General features: G+C 44.0%; 3 protein-coding genes across 6 annotated transcripts in view; 2 read left to right on the forward strand and 1 right to left on the reverse strand.

Moving 5' to 3' along the window:
• The window catches only part of LOC109398394 (glutamate receptor ionotropic, kainate 2), a 95,328-nt gene extending 81,335 nt beyond the window's left edge, over positions 1 to 13,993 (forward strand). For 2 of the 4 annotated variants that reach the window (XM_029854633.2, XM_062845103.1), the window contains exons 3-7: positions 10,100 to 11,694; positions 11,758 to 12,182; positions 12,242 to 12,357; positions 12,431 to 12,580; positions 13,526 to 13,993. In XM_029854633.2, coding sequence (XP_029710493.1) covers positions 10,100 to 11,694; positions 11,758 to 12,182; positions 12,242 to 12,357; positions 12,431 to 12,580; positions 13,526 to 13,810 — 2,571 coding nt within the window. In that variant the 3' untranslated portion in view covers positions 13,811 to 13,993. Of the gene's footprint in view, positions 1 to 10,099; positions 11,695 to 11,757; positions 12,183 to 12,241; positions 12,358 to 12,430; positions 12,581 to 12,945; positions 13,096 to 13,525 lie in introns of those variants that run through there. The other 2 variants (XM_019670740.3, XR_009996125.1) reach the window with 2 other exon arrangements.
• Positions 13,994 to 20,042: 6,049 nt separating this feature from the next.
• On the reverse strand, positions 20,043 to 21,305 carry LOC109409409 (deubiquitinase OTUD6B). Its single transcript, XM_029855346.2, has 2 exons — positions 21,201 to 21,305; positions 20,043 to 21,141 (listed from the first exon to the last, which is right to left on the reverse strand). The coding sequence occupies exon 2, from the start codon at positions 21,115 to 21,117 to the stop codon at positions 20,194 to 20,196; it is 924 nt and encodes a 307-aa protein (XP_029711206.1). The 5' UTR covers positions 21,118 to 21,141; positions 21,201 to 21,305; the 3' UTR covers positions 20,043 to 20,193.
• Positions 21,306 to 26,380: 5,075 nt separating this feature from the next.
• LOC109409410 (Y+L amino acid transporter 2) overlaps positions 26,381 to 27,098 on the forward strand; it is a 32,489-nt gene continuing 31,771 nt past the window's right edge. The window contains exon 1 of the mRNA XM_019682849.3: positions 26,381 to 26,888. The gene's annotated coding sequence lies outside the window, so the exon portion shown is untranslated. The remainder of the gene's footprint in view (positions 26,889 to 27,098) is intronic.

Genomic DNA, 27,098 nt, shown 5'->3' on the forward strand with positions numbered 1-27,098 from the left:
GAACTATGCTCCATGGACCTGTAGGATGTTACACCGTATCAGTAATTTAACAAAAATCCATTTATTACGGTTGTAGATCTTGAATTCTTTATTCGTGGAAATTCTTGGATGACCTAGAGCATATTTGGGAAGTTTCTTTCCACAGAACTATGCTCCATGGATCTGTAGGATATTACACCACATAAATAATATAGCAAAAATAATTGATTACGCTCGTAGATTTTCAGGCTTGAACTTTCCGAAGTTCTTGGAGGTCCTAGAATATCTTTGAAAACTACGTCTCTACAGAACTATGCTCTAAGGGCCTGTAAGATGTTGCATCGTATTAGTAATGTGACTACAGTCCAACGATTACGCTTGTAGATCTTAAGGTCTTTATTCGCGGAAGTTCTTGGATGCCCTAGAATATCCTTGAAAACAACATCTCTTCAGAACTATTCTGCATGGACATGTAGGATGTTACACCGTATCAGTAATGTAACTACAATCCATCGATTACGCTTGTAGATCTTAAGGCCACTACTCGCGGAAGTTCTTGGATGCCCTAAGATATCCTTGAAAATTACTTATCTTCAGAACTATGCTCCATGGACCTGTAGGATGTTACACCCCATCAATAATATAGCAAAAATTAATTGATAACGCTCGTAGATTTTCAGGCCTGAACTCTCGGAAGTTCTTGGAGGTCCTAGAATATCTTTAAAAACTACGTCTCTATAGAACTAGACTCTAAAGATCTGTATGATGTTGCACCGTATCAGTAAGGTAACAAATTACGCTTGTAGATCTGAAGGCCTTTATTCGCGGAAGTTCTTGGATGCCCTAGAATATCCTTGAAAACAACATCTGTTCAGAACTATGCTCCATGGACATGTAGGATGTTGCACCGTATCAGTAATGTGACTACAATCCATCGATTACGCTTGTAGATCTTAAGGTCTTTATTCGCGGAAGTTCTTGGATGCCCTAGAATATCCTTGAAAACAACATCTCTTCAGAACTATGCTGCAAGGACCTGTAGGGTGTTACACCGCATCAATAATATAGAAACAATTAATTGATTACGCTCGTAGATTTTGCTCGGAAGTTCTAGGAGGTCCTAGAATATCTTTGAAAACTACGTCTCTACAGAACTATGCTCTAATGACCTTTAGGATGTTGCACCGTATCAGTAATGTGACTACAATCCATCCATTACGCTTGTAGATCTTAAGGCCTGTATTCGCGGAAGTTCTTGAATGCCCTAGAATATCCTTGAATAAAATTACTTCTCTGCAGAACTATGCTCCATGGACCTGTAGGACGCTGAACCATACTCCAAAAATCACCTTTAGGAAACCCCCCATTTAACCATTTAACCCCTCCTAGCCCCCCATATATTAACCCCCCCCCCCCCCCCCCCTTCAATAAACAGACCCCCCCACACATCCCTTTCCTGCAGACCTCTTACATCATCATCCGCCTTCACCTCATACCACTTTTCAACTCCCTTGCAACCCTTTCCCATAAATCCCATTTCTTCCTTTTAGTAAGAGTTCCCTTCTAGACACTTAGCGCGAGAAAGTTGAAAAAACCGTGTTAATTCGCGAATCCGTGTAAAAAAAACCGTGTTAATTCGCGAATCCGTGTAAAAAAACCGTGTTAATTCGCGAAACCGTGTAAAAAAAAGCCGTGTAAAAAAAAACCGTGTAAAAAAAACCGTGTAAAAAAAGACCTTAGTGTACTTTATATTCATCACTTCTATCAGGAAAAATACAGAAATACAGGCAATACAAAATTTATGCCTACAATTTCTCTTAAAAGGAAGTGCTGTCCGAATTTTCGGAATTTCGCTTAAAACATCAGGGATTGGGCAAGATACTCCTCATTGCCCTAGCTATACTTTTGATTCTAAAATAAGATTTAGTGATTAATTTATTGCAGGTCGATTAAAACCTGATATTTCTAGAACACATGCAAGTAGTTTTGCTGTATCTACATGCTTAACATGTTTATATTTTCTTCTTTATTATATCAAAAATCAAGTTTGGAAATATCTTCTGCTGCCGGGGCAAAATGGACACTCATCTTTTTGAAAGAAGCGGCAATGGAAAAATATAACCTCAATCACAAACCAACCAAATTCTTCGATTTCAGTATATTTTTGGTTAAATGTTCACTAGTATGGGACACGCTTGTATGGAAAAAATAAATCCTCGCTCCAGTCGACTTTTTCGATGCCATTTAGGTCCCATATGAACTGTACAAAATTTCAGTGCAATCGGTGAAACTATAATTTAGCGCAAGCAGCTCAAAGTTTGTATAGGATTTACTATGGGAAAAGTTACACTTTCAAACAAAAAATCCCAAAGGACGCCCTTTGTATCCTTAATTCAAATCGATCAACTTTTCTTGTAGAAAAATTATTTATGCAACTTTCCTTCGAAGGCCGCAAAGCGATTGGATGCTTGTGAAAAAAGTTATTGATTTATTACCGATTAGTGATCCAACGAACAGCTCTTTGTTTTGTTTTATCAGCAGCACTGCTGCTGTCGTTGTTGCGTGTGGTGGCGGGAGGCATCACCACCCCCAGAAACAGCAGCAGTCAAGGCAGCAGCTGCAGTGCTGCTAATAAAACAAAACAAATAGCCGTTCTTTGGATTACTAATCGGTAATAAATCTATAACTTTTTCCACAAGCATCCAATCGTTTTGCGGTCTTCGAAGGAAAGTTTCATAAATGATTTTTCTACAAGAAACGTTGATCGATTTGAATTAAGGAGACAAGGGGCGACCTCTGGGATTTTTTGTCTGAAAGTGTAATTTTTCCCATAGTAAATCGTATGAAAACTTTGAACCGCTTGCGCTAAATTATAGTTTCACCGATTGCGCTGAAATTTTGCACAGTTCATATGGGACCTAAATGGAATTAAAAAAGTAGACTGGAGCGAGAATTTGATGTTTGTCCCATACTAATGTTCACTATAGTAGACATATGGTGAAACAAATTGGTCAAAAAACAACAGAAGTGGAAAATAGTTGTTCTAGGCACAGCTGTACATGCTGACAAAACGAAGCTTTATCCAAAACAGCCTGAATTCAAATTAACTGAACAAAAATGAACTACTTCGGCGTATTATTCATCCATAATAATTGTTTTGTAATGAAATGACTTTATAGGTGTAGATAATGTACGAAATTCGTAAAAGTCTCATGGTGTCCATATTGCCCCATGGGGGTGTCCATTCTGCCCCGTATGCTTGAAGACGGTCATGAAAAACTAACATTTTTCAAAACATTTTTTGAAGTGGATAAATCATTTTTCTTCGTGAGCATTCTTATGCAATAGATGCCAAATAGACTTTAAAAGGATACATGTATCAAAAAACTAAACTTTTTTTACATCTTGTCAGGTAAAGTTGGCAAAAACCTTAGGGTGTCCATATTGCCCCGCCTACCCCTATGCAACCTTTTTGCAAATCCAGAATATCATAGCAATTATTGGTTTAATGAACGTTGAATATTGGAAATAGATTTACTAGCTTAGAATAAAATTGGTTAGATTAGTGTTTCATGTTATTTCTTCAGTTTTTAATTCGTTAATAGCATCATCAAGGAAAAATCAGTTAAGTTTTATTCTGACTTCACCTTGCAGCTATCTAATAGATAGTATCTGTCTGCTTTTGTTACATGTAAGGTTGTTCCTGTTTCGTTTTAGACTGACCAAGATACTGCCTGTGAAACTGCGCTTAACAATAGCTACAAAAACAACTGATTTCTTTCTATATTTTTATCTATCTATAGTTTTTTTTTTAAATTTAGTATTTTCTGGTTAGCTTTTATAACATCGCTAAAAACCGGTATTCACAAATGCCTGGTAAATTGTAGATTTTCTGTGCAAATACAGGGGATAGACAAAATGATCGGGACAGGCAAAATTTTCATTTTGCAAAAAATGTTCAACTAGCTGTAACTTTTCGAAATACCGAATATTCTAAAATTTTTACTGTAAGTTTATCTACTAGTTGTGTATCAGTGATCCAAATTTGGGAAAGATCGTTCCATTTTCCACGAAGTTAAAAAGATTCTTGAAAAAGGTAAAATTATTCGATAACCAACTTGAAGTTATTATATCTTCAGATTTAATGAACCGATTGCAATGAAATTTTGACCATTTAAGACTTATGTAATGAACTCTTAAAAACATATGACCTGACTTGAAATTTTTAACAAGAGAAAAAGTTATAGCGATTTTATTTTATTCACGATTTTTTAGTAAATTGGTCTATTTTTAATATGTAGTCCATTACTTTTTCAATTTGTTGGTGGCTGTGTTGTTACTTTCCCTCAAAACACATTCATGTATGAGTCAATTAGAGGGGAATTAAATGAACTATAATTGCATCTTGAATTTGGAAACGATGTTGAAGTTTTGAATAATTTGTTGTTTTTTAGAAAAATATTCTAATCGTTATAATTTTCTTCCGTTTTAAGAATTCTATGTTAAGTCAACGGTTTTTCATAGATCATTATATAAGTCATAACTGGTCAAAATTTCATTGTATTCGATTCATTGAATCTGGAGATATAGCAGCTCAAAGTTGGCTATCGGATAATTTTACCTTTTCTAAGAATCTTTATTACTTCGTGGTGAATAGCCCAATCTTTCCCAAATTTGGACCACCGATACACAACTAGTTGATGAACTTACAGTAACAATATTTGAGAATATTTGATGCTTTTTCGAAAAGTTACAGCTAGTTCAACATTTTTTGAAAAGTTAAAATTTTGCCTGTCCCGATCATTTTGTCTATCCCCTGTAACTCTTCATTTTGGCGAAAAATTTCCCAGTACCGATATTTTACCGGTACTACCGGTACTGCCAGCCCTAGTACCGAAATACCGGTACTCACCAAAAGTGGTCGGTACTGCGACCCCTATTCCTGATACTCGAACTACGCACATCACTCGATCCATCGTCGCCTTGATCAATCGTATCAGTTTATCCGGGAATCCGTATTCGTGCATAATCTGCCATAGCTGTTCTTGATCGATTGTATCATATGCCGATTTGAAATCGATGAACAACCAACAAGTGATGTGTTAGCACGTTGTAATCGCGGCATTCCAGAGGATTTTATTGGTGTTCCATGGGGGTTTCAGAAGGATTCAGTGGCGTTCTGGGTAGTTTCTGGGGCGCTCTATGGGGCTTAGTTCTTTGAAGGGATCTTAGATGCATTCCAGTGTGGTTCAGGGAGTTTCAGGAGCGTTCCAGGGGTTTTCCAGGGGTATTCAAGGAGTGTTCAAAGAGTTCCTGATGAATTCAACGCCGTTCCAGGGAGTTTCAGAGGAGATCCAGAGAGTTCTAAGAAAGTTCAGGGGCGTTCCATGGGGTCTCAGGAAGTTTCTAGTACGTTTCAGGGGATTCTAGAGAATTTCAATGAGTTCCAGAGGAGTTTCAAGAACATTTCAGTTGATTCAGTGGATTTCAAGGCCGCTTTCCAGAGAGCTGAAAGGGGTTTCAGTGTCGTTCCAAGTGGTTTCAGCGGAATTCCAGGGGGTCTTAACTTAAAAGGTTTCAAGAGCGTTCCAGTGAGTTCCATTAGGGAGTTCCTGTGGGAGCATTGCGATGTTTGAACTTGAAAATATGTGCAATCGCAGTAACCCGTTTTTTTTTTATTTGAATTTTGTTTGACATCTGCGACTCAATATTTTGTCATTCTGTATAAGGTTTTCTTTCAATAAAGACGCTTTTACGAAGGTTCCAGTGTATTTTACTCTGCTTCCAAAGACGATTCCGACAGGTTATGAGCCCGGCAGAGTAACAATATACACTAGAGGAACAGTGAACAGTGGTTCAAGGAACAGTTTAGTGGTTCGTGGCAGTGAAGTAGCTGAAAATGGATATGGAGCTGAAAGTAGCGACGATTCGTTTGAATTTCCAAAACTATGATTTGTGGAAGCAACGAACGAAGCAATTATTTATCCGAGAGGGGCTGTGGCGCGTCATTGCTGATAACCTCCCACCAGTGAACCGCCGAACCGAAGCATGGGTGGACAAGGACGAGCGGGCAGCGGCTACAATTGGATACCTTGTGGAGAATAGTCAACTGCAGCTTATCAAAAATGCTACAACGGCCCAGGAAACGTGGAACGTTTTGCGTGAGTATCATGTTAGGCAGTCTTCCGCCAGCAGAGTCGGTCTAGTGAAACGTTTGTGCAGGCTAGAAATGGAAGAAGGCGGCAACGTGGAGGAGCACATGATTTCGATGGATGCGTTGTTCGATAAACTTGCGGAAGTTGGATGTGACATTGCGGAGGAGATGAAATGCAATTTTATCATGGCCAGTCTACCAGAATCGTACGATAGTTTCGTGACAATGATTGAAGGCAGCGACGGAAAGCTTACGGAACGGACGGTGAAAACCAAGGGGGAGTCGCTGAGCACATCTTTACTTGCGCCAATTATTTTCAGTTTGCCACCGGGTATTGAATTGTGCCTCAGTGTGCCCCGAAGTGCCACTGCTTGATGATTCAGATTTTGCTTGGCAACTACCAAGACAACTAACTGTTTGTTTTTATTTTGCAGGTCAAATGCACATGGTAGCTTAGTTTTTAGACCCAAACTCAAGTGTCAAACTTGTGAGTCGGTTTTCTCGATAGGGCGATGGAAGTGCGAGTGAAAAATCCGGGATCAGAATCGCGCTACAATATTCGTTGGTCAGTCGGTTTTCTCGGTAGGGCGATGGAAGTGCGAGTGAAAAATCCGGGATCAGAATCGCGCTACAATATTCGTTGGTCAGTCGGTTTCCACGGTAGGGCGATGGAAGTGCGAGTGAAAAATCCGGGTTCAGAATCGCGCTACAATATTCGTTGGTCAGTCGGTTTTCTCGGTAGAGCCATGCAAGCGCGAGTGTGGAATGCGGAATCAGATTAGCTTGAGAATTTTCGAATGGCAGACAATTTTCAGGTAAGAGTGATAGGGGTGCGAGTGAAAAATCCGGGATCAGAATCGCGCTACAATATTCGTTGGTCAGTCGGTTTTCTCGGTAGGGCGATGGAAGTGCGAGTGAAAAATCCGGGTTCAGAATCGCGCTACAATAATCGTAGATCAGTCGGTTTCCACGGTAGGGCGATGGAAACGCGAGCACGAAATCCGGGATCAGTGGTCATCGTGATCAAATAAATCATAATCGTGATGAAGACCACGACGTGTATTTCCATATAACTAGTGGATCATATCACCTAACAGAGGTGGCTCCTAGATCCACACCTTACCCTACCCTACTAACCACCATTGCTTCCCGTGACAACTGTGGGGATGCTGTGGATTCCACGGTTTCTAGTAGCAACGGTTGTCGAACTAACATTCCTTCCCTTTCCTGATGACCGTAAGGACGTGGCCAGCGCCGTTATTGACTTTAAATAGCTGAACTCTCGAATTGTGCACATTGAGAATGGTTAGCTAGTCCCAAGCTTTCACATTCATTGGCTCTCTGTGCAACTTCGATTGTTCTGGTCAATCACGGAGTAGCAACTACGATGTGTACGGTTATCTTTGCTTTGCTTTGCTTTGCTTTGCCAAACTCAAGTGTCAAACTTGTGCCTCAGAGTGCCTCGGTGTGCCACACAGCGTATAAGACGGTGTGCTTGGCACCTCTTGGCACAATGTTCCAAGCGACTAGCCCCTTGGTGAAAACAAAGCTGTTAAACGAATACTACAAACGTCAGCACAAATCTGGGATTCAGGAGGAGAAGGCAATGAAGGCAGCCGTATCAAGATCAAGTATTACATCCGGTAAGCAGCTTGACAAAAGTGATGACCAGCGTGTTTGCTTTGAATGCGGTAAACCGGGACACATAAAGCGGAATTGCTACATGTACCTCTCTAAGCTGGCGGAGCAGCAAGGAATCGACCGCGCAGATGCTACAGTTGGAGGAAAGGCGAAGATTGCTGAGCAGAAGGTAACCGATCGTCCAGTTTGTTTCTTGGCTGCGGAGAGAAGTCCGACACGTGAATGGATCATTGATTCTGGTGCTTCACATCACTTAACTTCGGATCGATCGTTCTTCACACAGCTGGAAGCTAAATCGGATAATTTGGCGAATGGGAAAGTGTCGCAAATTGAAGGAGTAGGAGAAGGAAACATTACTGGTATCGACGATGTAGGAAATCCTGTTGAAGTAAAGCTTAAGAAGGTTTTGTTTGTTCCTGATCTTAACTGCAACATTATTTCAGTTCAGCGTGTCGTAGAATCAAAAGCACGAGTTGAATTTTGTTCAGGCAAATGTCATGTCAAAAAGGATGGTAGAGCTATTTTAGTAGGAAATGTTATAAATGGAGTGTACTGTATGAAAACCATGAAGTAAACATCGAGGAGGAGTGTGGGAGCATTGCGATGTTTGAACTTGAAAATATGTGCAATGGCAGTAACCCGTTTTTTTTTTTTATTTGAATTTTGTTTGACATCTGCGACTCAATATTTTGTCATTCTGTATAAGGTTTTCTTTCAATAAAGACGCTTTTACGAAGGTTCCAGTGTATTTTACTCTGCTTCCAAAGACGATTCCGACAGTTTCATGGATATTCCAGTAGAATCATGGGTTTTAAAAGCTGGTATAAGGGATTTAAGATGCGTTCCAAAGAGTTTCAAAAATGTTTCAGGTGGTTTCAGAGGCGTTACCGGGGGGTTGCAGGAGTTTCGGGGGATTTCAAGGCCATGCCAGGTAGTTTTAGAGGCGTTCCTGGTCTCAGGAGATTTCAAAGGCGTTTCAGGGAGTTTAAATAGTTTAAACAGTTTTAGGGGTGTTCCAGGAGTTCCATGGGGTTTCGACGCCGTTCCAGGAGATTTCCATCCTAGAGAGTTTTGAAGGGTTATCAGAGGGTTTCGAGGGTGTTTCAGAGGATTCCAGGGAATTTCAATTAGTTTCAGGGGCGTTCCAGGGGTGTTCAAGGAATTCCAGGGGATTTCAAGGCCGTTCTAGAGGTTTGAGAGGCGATTCAGACAATTTCTGGGTAGAATCTCAGGGGATTTTAGAAGCACTCTGAGGGATTTTAGGGGCATTCCAGGAAGTTTAAGTTGGTTTCAGGAGCGGTCCATAGATTTCAAGGATTTTTAGGGAGTTTTAAGGGCACTCCAGGGAACTTCAACAACATTCTAGGGAGTTTCAAGGGGTTCTAGGGGCGCTCCAGGTTGTTCCAGGGGCCGTTTAAGGGGTTTTAAGGGTGTTTTCTGAGGTTTGAGTTGATTTCAGGGGCGTTCCGAAAGTGTTCCAAAACTGTTCTGAAAACCTCCCGAACTCCGTCGAAATTCTCCTGAAACTCCCCTAAAAGCCTTGATTAGTCTTGAAACCCTCTTAAACTCCCATGATATTTGATATTAGATATATGGTGTAGGAATACCAGGAGCAATTCCTGGAAGAACTCCGTGAAGAATTCTTAGTGGAAGTCTTAGTGGTACCACTTCGCAAACGCATTTCCAAAGGAATTATTGGACAAATATACGGAGGAATTTGTGAAGCAGTACATTACAAAGCCTTGCCGCTACGCAGTGGAATATCTTCAGAGAAAATTCCTTGAGAAGTTTTAATAAGTACTGGAGTAAGTATTAAAAAGATTCCAAAAAAATCTCTGAATCATAGTTAATAAAAAAGCCTATCTAGTAAACCCGGGTAGAGGTGAATTACTGACGATCAAAACGTGATATTGGTTTGATTGATATAAGAGATAAAAGATCTGAAAATAATATCTGAAAAATGTTCCTGGAACATCTGAACAATATCAATATTTGATATTTCAAGATCAAACGAATAGCTCGCTGCTATTGGTTAGATCTTACAAGATCTAAATATGATCTGATGATGATGTTCCAGGAGTAAATTTCAGATATTATTTTTAGATCTTTTATCTCTTATGTCAATCAAACCAATATCACATTTTGATCTCAATATATAAATATGCCATTATTGAGCTCTTTTCCTCTATCCGGGAAAGCCCTTGAAAATGTTATATTTTTTGTGAAAAGATCGTTGAAGGATTCACTGGAAGAGTCCTGTAGCAATTTACATTAATTATCCATGACATTACAAATTCTCATATTTTCTTTCCCATATCGTTTCAGTCCGGCGTGGCCGCCATCTTCGGTCCGAATTCACCCAAGTCGGCCGTTCACGTGAACAGCATCTGCGACGTCAAGGAGATGCCCCACATCGAAACCCGCTGGGACGCCCACACCCGTCTACCAACCATCAACATCCATCCGCATCCGACCATCCTGGGTCGGGTCTTCCTCGATCTGGTGGTGGCGTTCGAATGGAAGGACTTCACCATCATCTACGAGTCGGGACCGTGGTTGCCCGGACTGGCCGAACTGTTGAAAATGTACGACCCCAAAGGTTATACCGTGACTGTTCGCCAACTGGATCTGAAGCTGAACGGGAACTTCCGACCGGTGCTTCGGCGGGTGAAGATGTCCGACGACAAGCACATCATTCTGGCGTGCTCGATCGAGTCCATGCCGGAGGTTTTGAAGCAAGCCCAGCAGGTCGGGTTGATGACCGATCATCACCAGATCATCATCACTTCACTGGACTTGCACACGATCGAACTGGAGCCGTATCAGTACAGTGGGACGAACATCACCGGAATCCGGATGGTGGATCCGGAGGAGGAGAAGATCCACCAGGTTACGGAGTTCTTGAACGCATCGCAGATATCGAAGACGTTGGAGCTGAAGGAGGGTCTGAATCCGGCAACGATGCGCGTCGAAACGGCACTGATGTACGATGCGGTTCTGGTGTTTGCCGAGGCGCTGCGACATCTGATCGGGATCGATCCTCCGCATCTGCTGGAGACGATGTCGCTGAAGTGCGACGATGACGACACGTGGCACAGTGGGTTGAGTATCATCAACTACATGAAGTCGTCGACGATCCATGGGTTGACGAGGGGTGTGCGATTCGATCACGAGGGTCATCGATCGGACTTTTTGTTGGATATTGTGGAACTGGGGCCGGCGGGACTGGAGAAGGTGGGGGTTTGGAACTCGACAGAAGGACTGAACTTCACGCGGAAGAAAGAGCAGACGGCGCTGGCATTCGACGATGGAACTCTTCAGAATCGGACATTCATTGTGCTGACGGCCATTTCGCCACCGTACGGGATGTTGAAGGATTCGCCGACTCGGCTGAGCGGTAACGATCGCTTCGAGGGGTTTGGAATCGATCTGATTCATGAGCTGTCGCTGATGTTGGGCTTCAACTACACATTCGTCCTGCAGGAGGATGGAGTCTACGGCTCGTTGAACCGTGAAACGGGCAAGTGGAATGGAATGGTGCAGGAACTTCTGGAGTGGCGAGCGGATTTGGCCATTACAGATCTGACCATTACGTCGGATCGCGAGAGCGCCGTAGATTTCACGATGCCTTTCATGAACCTCGGAATTTCGATTCTGTACCGGAAGCCTACGAAGGAACCCCCGTCGCTGTTTTCTTTCATGTCTCCGTTTTCGAAACAGGTCTGGTTGTATTTGGGTGGAGCCTACATGATGGTGTCGATGTCGCTGTTCATCCTGGGTCGCCTCTCGCCAAAGGAATGGGATAATCCTTATCCGTGTATTGAGGAACCGGAGGAGTTGGAGAATCAGTTCAGTTTCAGCAATTCGATGTGGTTCACGATCGGTGCCCTGCTGCAGCAAGGTTCGGAAATTGCTCCCAAGTAAGTCCTGGTTGTGGTTTGTCACAGAGTACAGTCTTCAAAGGTGATCTTTTCTTCCCCTAGAGCTTCTTCAACCCGTGCCGTGGCGTCAATCTGGTGGTTCTTCACACTCATCATGGTTTCGTCCTACACTGCTAACTTGGCTGCTTTCCTCACGGTCGAACAGATCCACTCGCCTATCAGCAATGCGGAGGACTTGGCAGCTGCCAGCGGGACAATCAAGTACGGCGCCAAGCGGGACGGTAGTACGTTCAGTTTCTTCAAGGATGCCGAGTACAAGACGTATCAGAAGATGTACCAGTACATGACGGAAAATCCAGATCTGCTGACTTCCTCGAATCCGGAGGGGCTGAACCGGGTCAAGACGGAGAACTACGCCTTCCTGATGGAGTCGACGTCGATCGAGTACATCATTGAACGGGAGTGTGACGTGACGCAGATCGGCGGTTTGCTGGACGACAAGGGATACGGCATTGCGATGCGGAAGAGTAAGTTGAGAGTCGAGGAGGCACAATTGGGTTCTATTAGTTCTTATCCGTCATTCCAGACTCTCCGTATCGTAGCGCCCTCAGCGAGGCAGTTCTGCGGCTGCAGGAACAAGGCGTTCTAACATCTCTGAAGCGCAAATGGTGGAAGGAGAAGCGAGGCGGTGGTGCTTGCTCGGTAAGTGTTACGCGTTCCCGGTCTCTGAGGCATTGGATCTCTATCCAAACAATGATAACCGACTACTCGATAGAATGCTATGGAGGAGAGCGGTGCCCTTGCGCTGGAAGTTGCCAACGTGGGAGGCGTGTTCGTTCTGCTGATCGTGGGTTGCGTCGTCGCTCTGTTCATAAGCTTCTGCGAGATGCTGTGCGACGTTCACAGCCGGTCTCGGGAGCTGAAGGTTCGATTACTGATGTTACCGTTGCGTTACCGTTGTGTTCTCCATCGACCCATAGAATAGAGTTTACATCTAGGATGGCCGTGCTTTTTATAGTCCCCCGTGCACAAACTTTGGCCCCGCCTACTCCGATCTGTTCAATAAAAAAAAGCGCGTGTAGATTATAAAGCTTCGGATCCCTAGCGAATTGGACATTTCTGCAACCCCTGGACCCTACCGGGCTTTGTTCGTAGTTCATAGAAAGCCCCGTTGACCCCGACCTGTTCTGTATTCGCCTCTTCCTCTTTCTCCAAAACCTAATTGATGTCCCTGAATGAGTCGCACACTAACTGCACGCTAACCCTGTCCCCAACCTACATCTCTTACAGCAAGGTTCCGCAGACGATGGTGCCGAAGAACTGGGCATGGACAACGTCGGTGGTGTCTTCTTCGTTCTCTGCGTCGGTTGTTCCGTAGCTGTGGTCATCGGCTGCTGCGACCTGCTGTGCGAAATTTCCAAGCTCGCCCGACAACACAAGGTGAGAGAATGAGGTAATGTACGTTATTAACACTGCGCCCACTAAAGACCATTTTTTCACTAAATACCTTGAGTTGTTGAAACAATTTGCAACTAACCTTAGACATCATGTCGTGGATAACCTTCATGCTCTTTCGGCTTTTTTGATTGTGATTTTAAAGAAGATTTGTTGACGAAATCGGTAAGTGTAACTCAACAACTGCAGAGTCCATCGCAAATATTCTTGCGGAAAATTGAAATCTTCCATAGCGAAGTTCACGAATTTCTCACAAGTGTTCATTGAAAACTTGTTACCTATCTTTATTTCTTTCGCACCTCGATTGAACTTTACAGGTAAACAACTTTTCCGCTGGATTCTGCAGAAGGCCACCATATTCGATTGAACCAAAACTTTAACAACACTTCCCCCTTTTCTATTCCTCTTCCGCTAGGTCTCCTTCCGCGAGGAGCTGATGACCGAGCTACGGTTCGTGGCCAAATGTTCCGGTAACACGAAACCCGTTCGCCATCGGAAGAGCTCGTCCGGGTCGCGTAACTCGCTCGAGTCGGGTCTATCGGAGCAACAGTCAGCCGATGGGTCCAAAATGGACCTTTCGGGACCCGTAGGGGTTGGGGGTTCCGGTGGCGCGGGTGCTCCACAGGCCAGTGGCAACGGAAAGTCTGCACTCAACGTGCAGCTTAAATCGAACGGTCGCAAAATGACAATGGACGATTGAACGATTATGTGGGCGTGGCAAACAAAGATCGTATAAATACTGCGTGATTTAGTTTGAATAGCGCAGAAATAGATGATTTATTTGGTACTAACGTTGAAGATTTTCGGTGCGACACCTAATTGTTTTATTTAGTGTGAAAATCATATGATGATTCAATAAAAGTGCTTGTTATTCTCATTGAAAGCTGTTGAACTTCTTCATCCTACAATCCATTTACATATATTACAAAGTCGTGCACGCTGGCCTAATTAGAGATTCGAACTGGTAAATTCGACTGAAATTCTCACGCAGTTCTGGCACCGTCCATCGTTTCTTTGATCAGTCTGGTCAGCGTCCCAGGAAACCCGTTTTCGTCCATGATTTCCCATAGCTCTGTGTGGTCTATACTGTCGTATGCCGCTTTGAGGTCGATGAACAGGTGATGCGTTGGGACCTGATATTCGCGGCATTTCTGTTAGATTTTTCACGTGATCCGTTGTCGACCGATCGTCAATGTAGCCAGCTTGATAACATCCCACGAACTCCTTCGATCTTAAAACACCTCTTTTCGTTTCACTTTTCTGGTAGCTGCCAAGTTTTCTGGGCCCATCTTGATGAGTTCAGCTGTGTTACCATCCTTAGAAGCCCTTTGTTGGTTTCGAGCAGGTAAATGGCATCTTCAACTTCCCTCAGCATGGGAGTTGGATCAGTTCCTCTGCTGCACTGACGAAGTCGTTTCCTCCATTTCCCATCTCCCTTGCATACGATTTTATCGCCATTCATGTGTACTTCGGAACTCATCCCTTACGGAATTACCCTTTTAAATTTCGGCTTACTTACTGTAGTAATAGAGACAGAGAAGAGAATGATTGAAGCGAAAAATATGCGCCTTCTGATTGGCCGACTCAGTGGAAAGCTAGAATGAACAACAAAAGCGAACATACAAAAAGAGCTGCGCATCGTGGATTCAATTCAGTTGATAGACTATAGTGGATACGAACGGACGCACCAAAAGGCAACAGCAATGGCATTTGCAGTACACAGCAGTCCACCACAGAGAGGTTTTAAAGAGTTCCGCTCGCTGCTCACCACGTCTCCTTGTACCGGTTGGATGACTCTCGAGAACCATTTTAGTCGGGTTACTATCCGACATCCTGCTGACGTAACCCGCCCACCGTAGCCTCCCGATTATCGCGGTGTGGTTCTCTCAGCAGCTGATGCAGCTCGTGGTTCATTCGCCTTCTCCAAGTCCCGTCTTCCATCTGCACTCCGCCGTAGATGGTACGCAATACCTTCCGTTCGAAAACTCCAAGGACGCGCTAGTCCTCTGCATGTAGAGTTCATGCTTCGTTCCCATAGAGGACTACTGGTCTAATCAGCGTTTTGTAGATAGTAAACTTCGTGTTACAGCGAACTTTATTCGATCGGAGAGTCCTGCGGAGTCCAAAGTAAGCTCGATTTCCTGCGCTCGATGCGTCTCTGCAATTCTCTGCTGGTGTCGTTGTCGGCGGTCACCAATGAGCCCAAGTACACGAATTCTTCAACTGCCTCGATTTCATCACCGTCGATAGAAGTTCGAGGTGGCGGCCGCGGTGATTCCTCCCTGGAGCCCTTTACCATCATGGATTGCGTCTTCGACACATTAATGACTAATCCGATTCGCCTGGCTTCACTCTTTAGTCGGATGTACGCTAGGATGTACGTTTTCGCCATCGTCTGTCTCAAATTTGCGAGCTATAATATTAATAATATCAAGCGAAACCAAGCAGCTGAACGGACTTCGTGAAAATCGTACCACTCGTGTTAATCCCCGCTCTCCTTATTACACCCTCTAACGCAATGTTGAACAGCAAGCACGAAAGACCATCACCTCGCCGTAACCTTCTGCGGGATTCGAAGGGACTCGAGAGTTTCCCTGATACTCGAACTACGCATATCACTCGATCCATCGTCGCCTTGATCAATCGTATCAGTTTATCCGGGAATCCGTATTCGTGCATAATCTGCCATAGCTGTTCTCGATCGATTGTATCATACGCCGATTTGAAATCGATGAACAAGTGATGTGTGGGCACGTTGTATTCGCGGCATTTCTGCAGCACCTGGCGGATGGCGAACATCTGGTCCATTGTAGCGCGTTCACCCATAAATCCAGCCTGATATTGCCCCACGAACTCTCTTGCAATCGGTGATAGACGGCGGCATAAAATTTGAGAGAGTACCTTGTAGGCAGCCCTCAGTAGTCCAACTTGTCGCCTTTTTTGTAGATGGGACACACTAGTAATCCTACATTATAGAGATCTGCGGAGGCGGCCATTGTAAGCCAATCGTGCAGAGAGAACTGTCAAAGTGTGAGCCAAATGAACATGCTGATCGTTCGTAGAAAGGCGTCGTTTGAACGGTATTGCAGTCCTCACTAAATAAATTATAATTATTTATTTTTAATATCGAGAAATTGGCGGTATATGTAAGTTTAATAAAAAGATAAAATTTAATTAATTCTGCTTTCAAAAGCTCATGCTTATTACGAAACTTTTGTTGCTGCACTTCTCGAAGAAAAATCATTGCTGCTTCTTGCTTCACTTCTGCCGATATGATTAGCGTAACACTTTGCAATAAATTTCAGATTTCTTCGATTGCTTTGCTATTTTTCTCAAAATTTCGAAAAAAATATTCTACCATAATTAGAAAATGTAAACAAAACAACTTGAACCACAACGAAGTCACGCACAAAGTTTGAACATCTAACATTGAAGCAAGTGTTGGCTGTCGATGTAAACAAAACGAACAGCGTTGCCGAATCGACATATGTAACTTCCGCTCATCTCTATGTAGAGGATTTCTAGGACACACGATACCTTCAATCCATTCCTCCAATAATACTTCCTCCTCCCAAATCTTGGTAATGACCCGGTGTAGTGCTCTCACCAGTGCTTCCCCACCGTATTTTTGTAACTCGCTTGGTAGTTGATCTGCTCCAGCGGCTTTGTTATTTTTAAACCGGCCAACCTCCTCCTCAATCTCTTGGAGGTCAGGGGTCAGAAGTCTTTCATCCTGTGCACATACTCCTAGATCTTCGGCATCTCGGCACATGTCGGCTTGTGGCACAAAGCCTCTGCGCGAGCGGTTCAACTTCTCGTAGAACTTTCGTGTGTTTTTAGCGCGGTACAGCTCTTCCATCGCTTCGCGATCTCGTTCTTCCTGCTGGCGCTTCTTCATCCGGAAGACTGAGTTCTGCCTGTTCCGCGCCTGTTTGTAACGTGCCTCATTCGCTCTCGTACGGTGTTGCAGCATTCTCACCCATGCTGCATTCTTCTCGTTTTATAACTGTTCACATTCGCCGTCGTACCAGTCGTTTCTGTGATTCGGAGTCGCGAAGCCTAGTGCTGTAGCCGAGGTACTACCTTTGGTGGATCGGCTGTACCTCCAGCCATCTTCAAGTGTAGCTGCGCCAAGCTGCTCTTCCGTTGGTAGGGCCACTGCTAGCTGCGGCGCGTAGTCTTGAGCCACTTCCACGTTACGCAGCTGCTCGATGTTGAGCCGCGGCGTTCGACTTCGACGAATGGTGATAACTGTCGAAAGTTTTGAGCGCATGCATACAGCGACTAAGTAGAGTGATCCGAATCTATATTCGCACTGCGGTATGTGCAGACATTGGTTACATCCGAGAAGAATTTATCGGCGATTAGAACGTGGTCGATTTAGTTTTCTGTTTGATGGTCGGGTAATCTCCAGGTGACTTTGTAGATATCTTTGAGGGGGAAGCAGGTGCTTCGGACTACCAAAGTTTACGACTGCAAAGTTTATGCATCGCTGGCCGTTATCTCTCGATACGGCGTGCAGGCTGTTTCGCCCGATTTCCTCCCTTGCTACCTGCGCGTTCATGTCGCCGACAACGATTTTCACGTCACGCGGCGAGCAACCATCGTATGTTTGCTCTAACTGCGCGTAGAACGCTTCTTTCTCGTCATCGGGTCTCCCTTCGTGTGGGCAGTGGACGTTGATGATGCTGTAGTTGAAGAAACGGCCCTTAACTCTCAACATGCACATCCTTGCGTTGATCGGCTGCCACCCGATCACACGTTGTCGCATCTTGCCCAACACTATAAATCCTGTTCCCAGTTCATTGGTGGTGCCACAGCTTTGGTAGAAGGTAGCCGCTCGATGCCCGCTTTTCCACACTTTCTGTCCAGTCCAACAAAGTTCCTGCAACGCCACGATGTCGAAGTTGCGGGGATATAGTTCGTGTTGGAATACTCAGCGCAGTGAACCCGGAGCATAGACCGACCGGATAATAACCGCCGCGGGAGTTGTGATACTGCGAAGAAAGTAACTTTCACGGGATACGGTTTCACATGTCTATATTCAATGGATCACTAAAATAACTAAAACGGCCGCTATGAAATGAGCAGATAGCGCCACCGTAGCCGTGTGTTTGACGTAACACGACTGCTGTCACTGTGTTACCGTCCATATACGGAGGCGCTTTTGTTTTGATGCGGTGAGTAGCGGAAAAGTCGGCTTCAATGATCCATTATGTACAAGTACGGACTACAGAGTAACAACAATCATTCATAGTCATGGCACCCATCAGCTATTATGCCTCGTCAGCTGTTACACTAATACATATACATACACTCTTACAAGGGGGTAATACAATTCTTATTTATTATACATTACACCAGGGGGCTGCCACTACTGAATTCCAATAGTTCGTCGTAGATTATCCTGCCACATCCTGCGAAACCTAGTGACTTGCAATTCCATGTTCCAAGTTTCCAATCGTAGTCCTTAATTCGTCGTGTGGGTCTTTGCCGATTGTATCGAGTCGTATTTTCTCCTATGTTATTCGCAATGGGGATTTTTTACGGGTGGCTTATTGGGCCTACGCCAACACTCCTAACTCGCCGGAGGGCCATCGTGCCAGTTCTGTTTAACGTCCCAACCAACACTAGGACGACCACACTGATGGGGCTACCACCTTGGATCTAGCTGGGCGTGGTGCAGCGTTTCTTACTCAGCCGCTGGATGCCAGAACAAACGCTGTTTGAGTCTCCTTGGTGAACAGACTCTCGGGTCGTACCTCCTCAATCTAGCTGAAGTCAGAAGGACAACAGTGCCCAGACTGCACTACCAGCTAAGCACACAACTCTTAGCTGGCGGTCTTTGTCATCGCTTGAGCCGTGGAAGCATGAGGTAGGAACTTGTGATGACCAGAGCTATGTTGGACGCTCTCCTAATCGACTCACCGTTTTGCAATCCCAAGCTTTTAGGCTAGGTATCTTATTTGAAAAAAATAATTATGATTGATATGCTCCAAACTTGGTATCAAAATCTACCTTACAAGCTTAACTGGAAAGCCATATGTACATGAAAACATCATAACATTAACCATCTTGTTTTGACAGATATAAAAAATAATACATATATATGTCGAAAATAATTTTTAGTGCCGTAAATTGGCACAATTTAAAACCGCGTTAATTCAAAAATCCGCTGAAAAAAAACCCTCGTAAATGAAAACCGCGTAAAAAAACTAGACTGTACGAGCTACTTTGAAAAATGACTTATGGCCAGCTAGATTCACCAAACACCCCTTAGTGCGACAAATGGTGTAACAACCATTTTGTATGAGCCGTAGTGTATGCTATTTTGTTGCATCCGTTATCAATCCCGCCATTCGCCTTTGCATAGGCACGATATATACCATTAGCGTTACTTAGCACATGTGCCCTTTCCCTGAAGCTATGCGTGAAACATTATGTATCGCTGAAGTTTTGTAACACTTCAGCGTTACAAAATGTTTCACGCATAACTTCAGGCGTATAGAGCAACTCATTTCGGTTGCATTATGAACCATTGACCAATCCAAATTCCTGTGTGGTAGTGGTTTGTGTTCAGATTTCCCGTGTTGGTGTTAATCTATCTTTTTGTAAACATCTTTTGTTCTCACCTAGGGTCTTGTACCATTTGGGCAGGTGTACCTATTTTGGGCACTTGCCGCTATAACTAAGTAAATTTCAAACCGATGTATTTGAAATTTTGTCCAGATTTATGCACGTACAGTATCTAACTCTGTACAAAAATTCAAATCGATCGGTTTGAAATTGACTTATTATAGCGACAAGTGCCCAAAATAGGTACACATGCCCAAATGGTACAATACCCTATATGGATAGGCTTACAGTTACAGTAGGTTTCGTGAGACTTTTTTTGGACAACTCAATAATGCAATTGTTTGATTGACACCATATGCAACTCGTTACATAAATGAATTTTACTAGCATCGTAATAATTTACATGTAGGTATGTATGCTTTATTATACTTTTCATAGACTTTTAGCTCATGTATACAATTTCAATATTCCTAAAACACAGTATCGTTCCCCACTGCTCTCCTAGACTCAACCGTCATCTTCCTCCTCCGCTTCACCCTCAACCGGCGCCGGCAGTGTAGAATTGTAATGCTCCCCCAGTCGGTACATGTGTCGATGATAGGTCAGCACCAGCTTCCGACTGGGATTTTCTCCTTCCCCATGCACGGGCGATGTTCCGCTCGCCTGAATAATCTCGATAGGGCACTTCAATCGACTGGACAGGGCTTTGACCTCGATCTCTCCGCCCCACGATTTGGTGTTTCGAACCTGATGGCAGTACTTGCGGAACTCCTCTTCGCTGAGGATGTCTCCGGTGTCCGGATTAGTCATGTAGAAAATTATGCTATCCTTGTTATCCTCGATGTAATCGGCGGTCATCTGCCGGAGGTCAGCCGTGTCGTACTCGTGCACTCCTATCCGGGCCAGTTGATGTTTCACCGCATTGTACAAGCAATCCCCATCTGCCGGAACCGGAAAGCTCACCAATCCTCGTTTCGTAAGTAGCTCGGCAATCTTTCGGTCTTCTAATATTCGTGGGGAGTTCTTGTTCAACGCCTCTTCCGCCTTTATCAGCGCTTCCCGTTCTTTGTCTTCCTGAGATTTCTTCTCACGCCTTCTTTGTGCCTTGGAAATCTTCGGTTGCTTGACTGCTTCATTCTCATCGTTGACTTCCGGTTCCTCAGCTTCCGCCACGGTTTCAGCATTCTCACTAATCTTCAAAGAATTCAACTTATTCAACTCCTCAGCATGCCGGCTCTCCAGATCCGCTTCCATCCGAGCGATCTCGTCCTGCTGTTCCTTTTTCTTCTTCTTGTCCACCTTGGCCTTCTTGAGGGCCTGTATCTTCGAATGGAGGTCCTTCTTTTCGCGGCGGTGCCGAGTGAGCATCGTTTCTTCATCCTCGCCGCTCACCACTGTTGGAAGGTCCGGCTCCGGAAGGACGTCGCCCATGATTGCTGGTGGGGTGGATTTCAACTAGCAAAGGATTTGTTCAAGTCGCGTGAGTGTTTGGTACGGAAATATAAGCTACTTACCTTTCCAAAAGCAGGATTTTTTCTGACACATTCGGCGATTTTGGTTGTTTTCGCAAAATTTAATGATGGACGATGGACGTGATTGAAGAATCGCCAGTCGGTGTCCACAATGAGTTCCACATTTAAGAACCTTCACGCTAAGGTCAGTCTATCCAAATATGCGTATACCCGAGGGTATACCATTTGGGTATACCCATCGAATGGGTCGTTTCTACTTGGATTTTAAAACTCCCATAAATTTCATAACGCTTCTGGAGATGCCCTAACAGCGTCCATCATCGATCAACCCTTCCGGAAGCGGAACTGGTTATCCGAGAGCCAAGCCGAGAGTCCAGAGTCATCTGGTCATCTCGGGCTTGGGCAGAGAAGAGAAGGGCATCTCAGTACAAACCGACCACACGAAAAGTGATTTAAAATTTTAAGAGCTATTTGCAGTTCAGAAGGAATTTTTTGGCCTATCTTGCCTGAATCGCCCAAGAAACCGTTTTTCAACCATCGCCAAGGGGTTGGAAACTCTGACACCTTGAATTGTTTCGAACGGTGTTCTTGAGTGTTTTTGGGTGTTTCTGTGTGCTAGACAGCAACTTTGACATCTCCTCAAGACGTCAAATTTGTTGATCTTTTCCAATATTTCTGGCAGCACGTCTGGATTGTTTTGTTTTTGAGAATCCATCAGTGAGATCTAAAAAAAATTTAGAGCTTCTTAAATTGGAAATTATTGCGGTTTATAAGCGATTGACGGGACAAGCGACCATACACGTTCGGCTCCCTGTTCTGCTCCTACTACGCGAATTCCTTCGCTACCTATTTCAGACAGTTGAGATGAAACTGGGATTTTCCCGGGCTGTGAGCGAAAATGTTAGGCGAAGGATTGCACAGTGGCGTGACAATTACATAAGGAAAGAATTATTATTATTATTGGCTCTTTATTATGGGGATTTTCAGCCCGAGGCTGGTTCATCCCCGAAAAGGAAAGAATCCAATTTAAATGATTCGATGTGTTCTGATTTCTCCATATCCGTATTCAGAACAGAAGGCTCAGATCGGTACCAGCGTCGCAATGGTCGGAAGGAGTTCAATAATCGTTGGTCACAGCAACGTATGGCGGAGGCCATCGTTAACGTAATATAAAATCTACGGTGACTGGATGTGGCGGAAGTGGTAACGGTGAAGCAATACACTAAATAAGAAACTAAACAAAAACCTGAAACGCAATGATGCAGGTACGGCGTCCGATTTCCACCGGAACAAACCACGAAATATAGTCAATACTTCCGGAGAACCGTCGCGAGACTTGCCTGGTAAGGATAGCTCTAGAAAGTGGTACTACACGTCCGATTGGATCCAGTAAATATAATTGACGACAGACAAACGTCGGAGAGTCGAAGAGCGGTTGATCAGGTGTGATAAATCTTACGCACCATACAAAAGTTTTAGGTTCTCATACAAAAAATCTTACAAGGGGGGGAGGGGGTGTCGAAAAATCGCTAAAATTCCCTTACGTAATTAATGGACAGCCCCTAACCTTTCAGGACGCGCACCATCGGCGAGCGATGTTTTTTTGTAGTGTTGTCTTTTTACAACAGCGCGCGTCCTGAAGGATTAAACCAAGGATTAAACAACTTTCTAACGATGTCGCCGAAGCTGAGGGTCTGGTAGTCTATCTCCTTCGTTTCGGCTTTGGGTGGGTGTGTTGTGGTGGCGGAAAAGTAGCACCGTGCTGTCACTGATGGCGGTTGACTAGACCAGTGAGAGTTCCAATGCGGAGAAGGGCTTTTGCGTTTGTCTCCTTCGGTTCTACTTTCTTCAACTTCCGGTTGTTCTGTAAAAGAGTCATCACCGTGAGAACCACCTTCAACTTGTCAAGCAATCCGTTCCACACTGAACAGGATGTTGTCCACCGAATGGTGAAAACGTACCTGCATGGGCTTCCACTGCTGCCTGCACTCGGTACGGCGTTTCTTGGATGGCGGTAGATGAACTAGGGAGGTGGGATCGGCGAGGTTCTCAGGCATTTCAAGTAGTGGGACGAGATTACTCTCGGTCAGTCTTGTTTACTGCTGGTGTAATTAATCGGCAGTGACGAAATCGTTCGGAAGGTGGTTCATGGCCAGGAGAAGGAGGCGCCAGATGGCGAACAACCGATGTTGAGATGCTTCCATCATGGCTTCCATAGACTAATTCCACTAATGTTACTGTTAACGGGTGACTTCCGGGACTGTTTCGGGACCTATCGTCAGTAGGGTTGGTAGAGGAGGTTTTGTGGTCCATTCCGCCGTTCCGTCCCGATGATAGAGCGCGGAGGATGATAGGAAGAGTAGAACTCGTCGGACCGCTCACAGCCTTTTCGATTGACACAGGTTAGCGAATCTGAAAATGCAAACATAAACATCGGCAGACCAGTGGAGCCAGTAAAATAAAATATAATCATGGTCCTACAAATGTAAGGTGTCGAAATCTGGACGAACATTTGAAAAGGGCCTATCTGCTTTGCGTAAACAAACATGTTTTTGTCTCTGTAGGGCCCATCTGCATCCACCCACGCACGTCAACACCCTTATCAGAAAGAGTGTTCTTCAAGCTATCTGTTAAGTGTGTTGATGTGCGTGGGTGGATGCAGATGGGCCCTACAGAGACAAAAACATGTTTGTTTACAAAAAGCAGATAGGCCCTTTTCAAATGTTCGTCCAGAAATGGTGTCAAAAGGTGTTTCAGGTGTATGAAATGGGTGTTTCCCACAAGGTGTCAGAGTTTCCAACCCCTTGGTCGCCCCCCTCGGGACTATCACACTTTTTATGATACGCCTAAAAAGTGTGATAAAAGTGTACATTTGCCTCGGATCGTCTCGACGTCTTCGGGGCACTTATTCCTCCATTTACAACACTGGGAATAAAATCTTCATTCCTTCTATGTGTCCGGGACATGGATTTTTGCAATGGGGGTAAACAAATGATTTCCATTAGTGCGACTCATACTTTTGATGAGACACCATACAGCAGCGACTCATACAATTTAGAGCACATACTATTCATGTTGATTCATGTGCTAATTTGCCTACTCAAGCGGGTATTGGTTGCATCTCGGGTTGCATATACTTTGGATGTGGTTTGGCACATGGATATTCTCAATTTAGTTGAAAATCGGAGTTTTCGACTAGCGAAGTTGGATTTTTCTAAAAATCCATGCGTCGGACCTTACTTCGGAAGTGGTGCGCTGTATAGTAAACCTGGTCCGCTATACACTCAGAAATAAATCAAAACTAAATAGTTTAAATCCCACACTAAAATGCTATTCGCCTGGTTGACCCCAAGCTCCGTTTATATGCAAGCTATACCGGCCTAGTATAACTTTGAAATATTGGTTATCTAGTATAAATGGGATATATTGAGGATTGTATAACCTGGATTTATCGTAAAAAATGTTTAGATTTGAAGGATTTCGATTGTGTCCGTTTTGAAAAACAAAGAGAAAAATAAAAGAAAATCAAAACATTTGTATTTCATATCGTTTTCAATAAAAAACATGTTCTACAATCTTATTTTTGGCAGAAGTGGCTAAAAATTAACTTCTGCAGGAACGACAGACATCTGCCTTCACTTCTATGCTTCACTTCCACTGATTTTCTGGTCCTGGTAATGTGTATGAGCCTCTTGTCAAACTTCCTCCGGGTCGGATTCATCTCATTGTCCGGGGAAACGGTGTGATCTCGAGCGGTGGTAAACTGTGGTCCCTGCAAGATTGCAAATCGTTGTAAACATGATCTGATGTCTAGTTCTGGACCAATTTACATTGAAAATCAATACATACGTTGTTTCGTCGATGGTTTCTGACGGAGTCCAACGGAAATCTGGATGAAAAGAAATGCTTCTTGAAATGTTGATTCGCTGCTGGAAACGATGAAAACAGGTCCGCGCACAATTCTAAATCACTTTTGCGTTTGATATAAAATTTAGCAAAGAACGTGGCGCAAGGCGTGGAGCTAACAACGACTGAAGCTAACGAACAAAGATTATGTTTGTTTTATTTGGAAACAGTATAACTTTCTAAGCTTCAATAGTATACTTACAATACTGAGCTAAGTGTAAATGTATAAAATGTCGGAAAAGATTATAATTTAAACTTTCTTTGATTTGGAATGTTTCTGAGTGTACAGCGCACCACTTCCTAAGCTAGGTCCGACGCACGGATTTGGAGAAAAACCCAACTTCGCTAGTCGAAAATGACGGGTTTCAACTGCACGGAGAATATTTGCCATTAAGTATGAGGCAATTTTCCTGAGTGAAGGAATAAGTCACCGAAGAACTTAATTCGATCCGACGTATCCCTGCACGGAGAAACAAAAGTACCCAAAAATGAGTTCAATCCACCCAACTTCGAGGTTGCGTGCGGGAAGCCAATTTCGAGTTGATGTTGAGGTAGGTGTTTGCATTTAGGCGTATTCGGCCAAAGTACCAATAGAGTTAAGAAACTATAGAGGACGAATGTCGCTGCTGTTCTCTTTGTTCTCGTTCGGAAACATGTCGGGTATCTATCTGTCAAACTGCATACTTTTTCGCTTTGACACTTATATGCCTATCTCCGCCAGCAAGAGATGTTTCGGCAGCGACGCCAGCGACATTCGTCCTCTATGGTTTATTAACTCTATTAAAGTACCTGAAGTCGAAGTTTTTTTTACTCAACCGTCAGTTAAATTTACTCAACTTTCGGTTCTATGTCACTTACTCACTTTTGGCTTCCCGCATCGAACTCTCAAAGTTGGGTTGTTTTGCTATTCATTCTTTGACAACAACAAAGAGAGCGAATAAAAGAGGATGCTAAAAAGAACTCAAAAGTGAGTGCAAAAATACTCAAATTTGGGTTTTCTTGTTTTTCAGTGTGCGCTGTAATCACACTTTGAAGGTTTGTACAAACTATTGTGTCCAAGATTGTGTCAGTCCAATTTGGGGTGCAGTCAGCAATAAAGATTACGGTTCAAATTTTGAGTAGTGTGAAATTAGCGTGTTCCACGACAACTCATGTTCCACAGAATGCACCCATGCACAACAGTTTGTAAACAAAACGCTGTCAAAAAAGTGCAACCGATCACCGGTAACGATGCAATTTTTTGCATCGTTACCGTTCGGTTGTGTTGGTGTCGCCGACGGCACCGAACGGCAAAAAGAAAGCGGAGGAAAATGCAAAACAACCCACCCCTCTCTCCGCTGAGCCATCCGTCGTGATGGTCAGTAGCTTTGAAGTGAGCACAGCAGCTGCAAACGTGGTGCGGTCAGCGGAAAAGAAAGAACGAACAAAGCAAAAACCGCGCAAGAAAATAATAATCGTCCTTTCGTGCGCTTCGTCTTGCATTTCTCCTCATTTCGTTCGCAATCGCTCGAGCGGACGGTCGCCAAAAGAAAAACGCTCTCGTCGTCTTGTGCCGGTCGGTCGGTCGTGACTCAAAACGCGTGCGGCGCATTTACCTCCTAGTAGCCGCGAGGAAGAAGATTTCTTGTGCTTGTGCGATTTTTTCGGGAAGACGTGATTGACGGACGATTCCGGGTCGAGTGTGAAGAAATTTAATGTGCTAATATACTACTCCATGGACTGTTGTGCTCTTCATTTGACTGTTTGTGAATACTGAATCGGACTGCTGTTTGTTCAAGTGCCGGAAGGTTGATTCGTTGGCGACGTAGCAGATTTTCCAACGAGGTAAGTGTTTTCCTCTGAGGGAATGAGTGGAAACATCGTGGAAAATTTTGCTGGGGGTTTTCCTCGGGTGAACATAACCTCAAACGACGGAGTTTGATTGGTCGGAAAAGGGGGAAATTGGATTAGGGATTAAAATAGTGTCGTCATCGGAGGAAGCAGGTTGCCTTTTGTTTGGACGGGCGCTCTGATTGAATATTGAATTTTATTTTT

Source organism: Aedes albopictus, chromosome 1 (assembly GCF_035046485.1).
Source record: "Aedes albopictus strain Foshan chromosome 1, AalbF5, whole genome shotgun sequence".
Lineage (NCBI taxonomy): Eukaryota > Metazoa > Arthropoda > Insecta > Diptera > Culicidae > Aedes > Aedes albopictus.

Excerpts from the sequence above, each read along its gene's own strand:
- LOC109409409 (XM_029855346.2), bottom strand. The coding sequence starts at position 21,117 with ATGGGCGACGTCCTTCCGGAGCCGGACCTTCCAACAGTGGTGAGCGGC.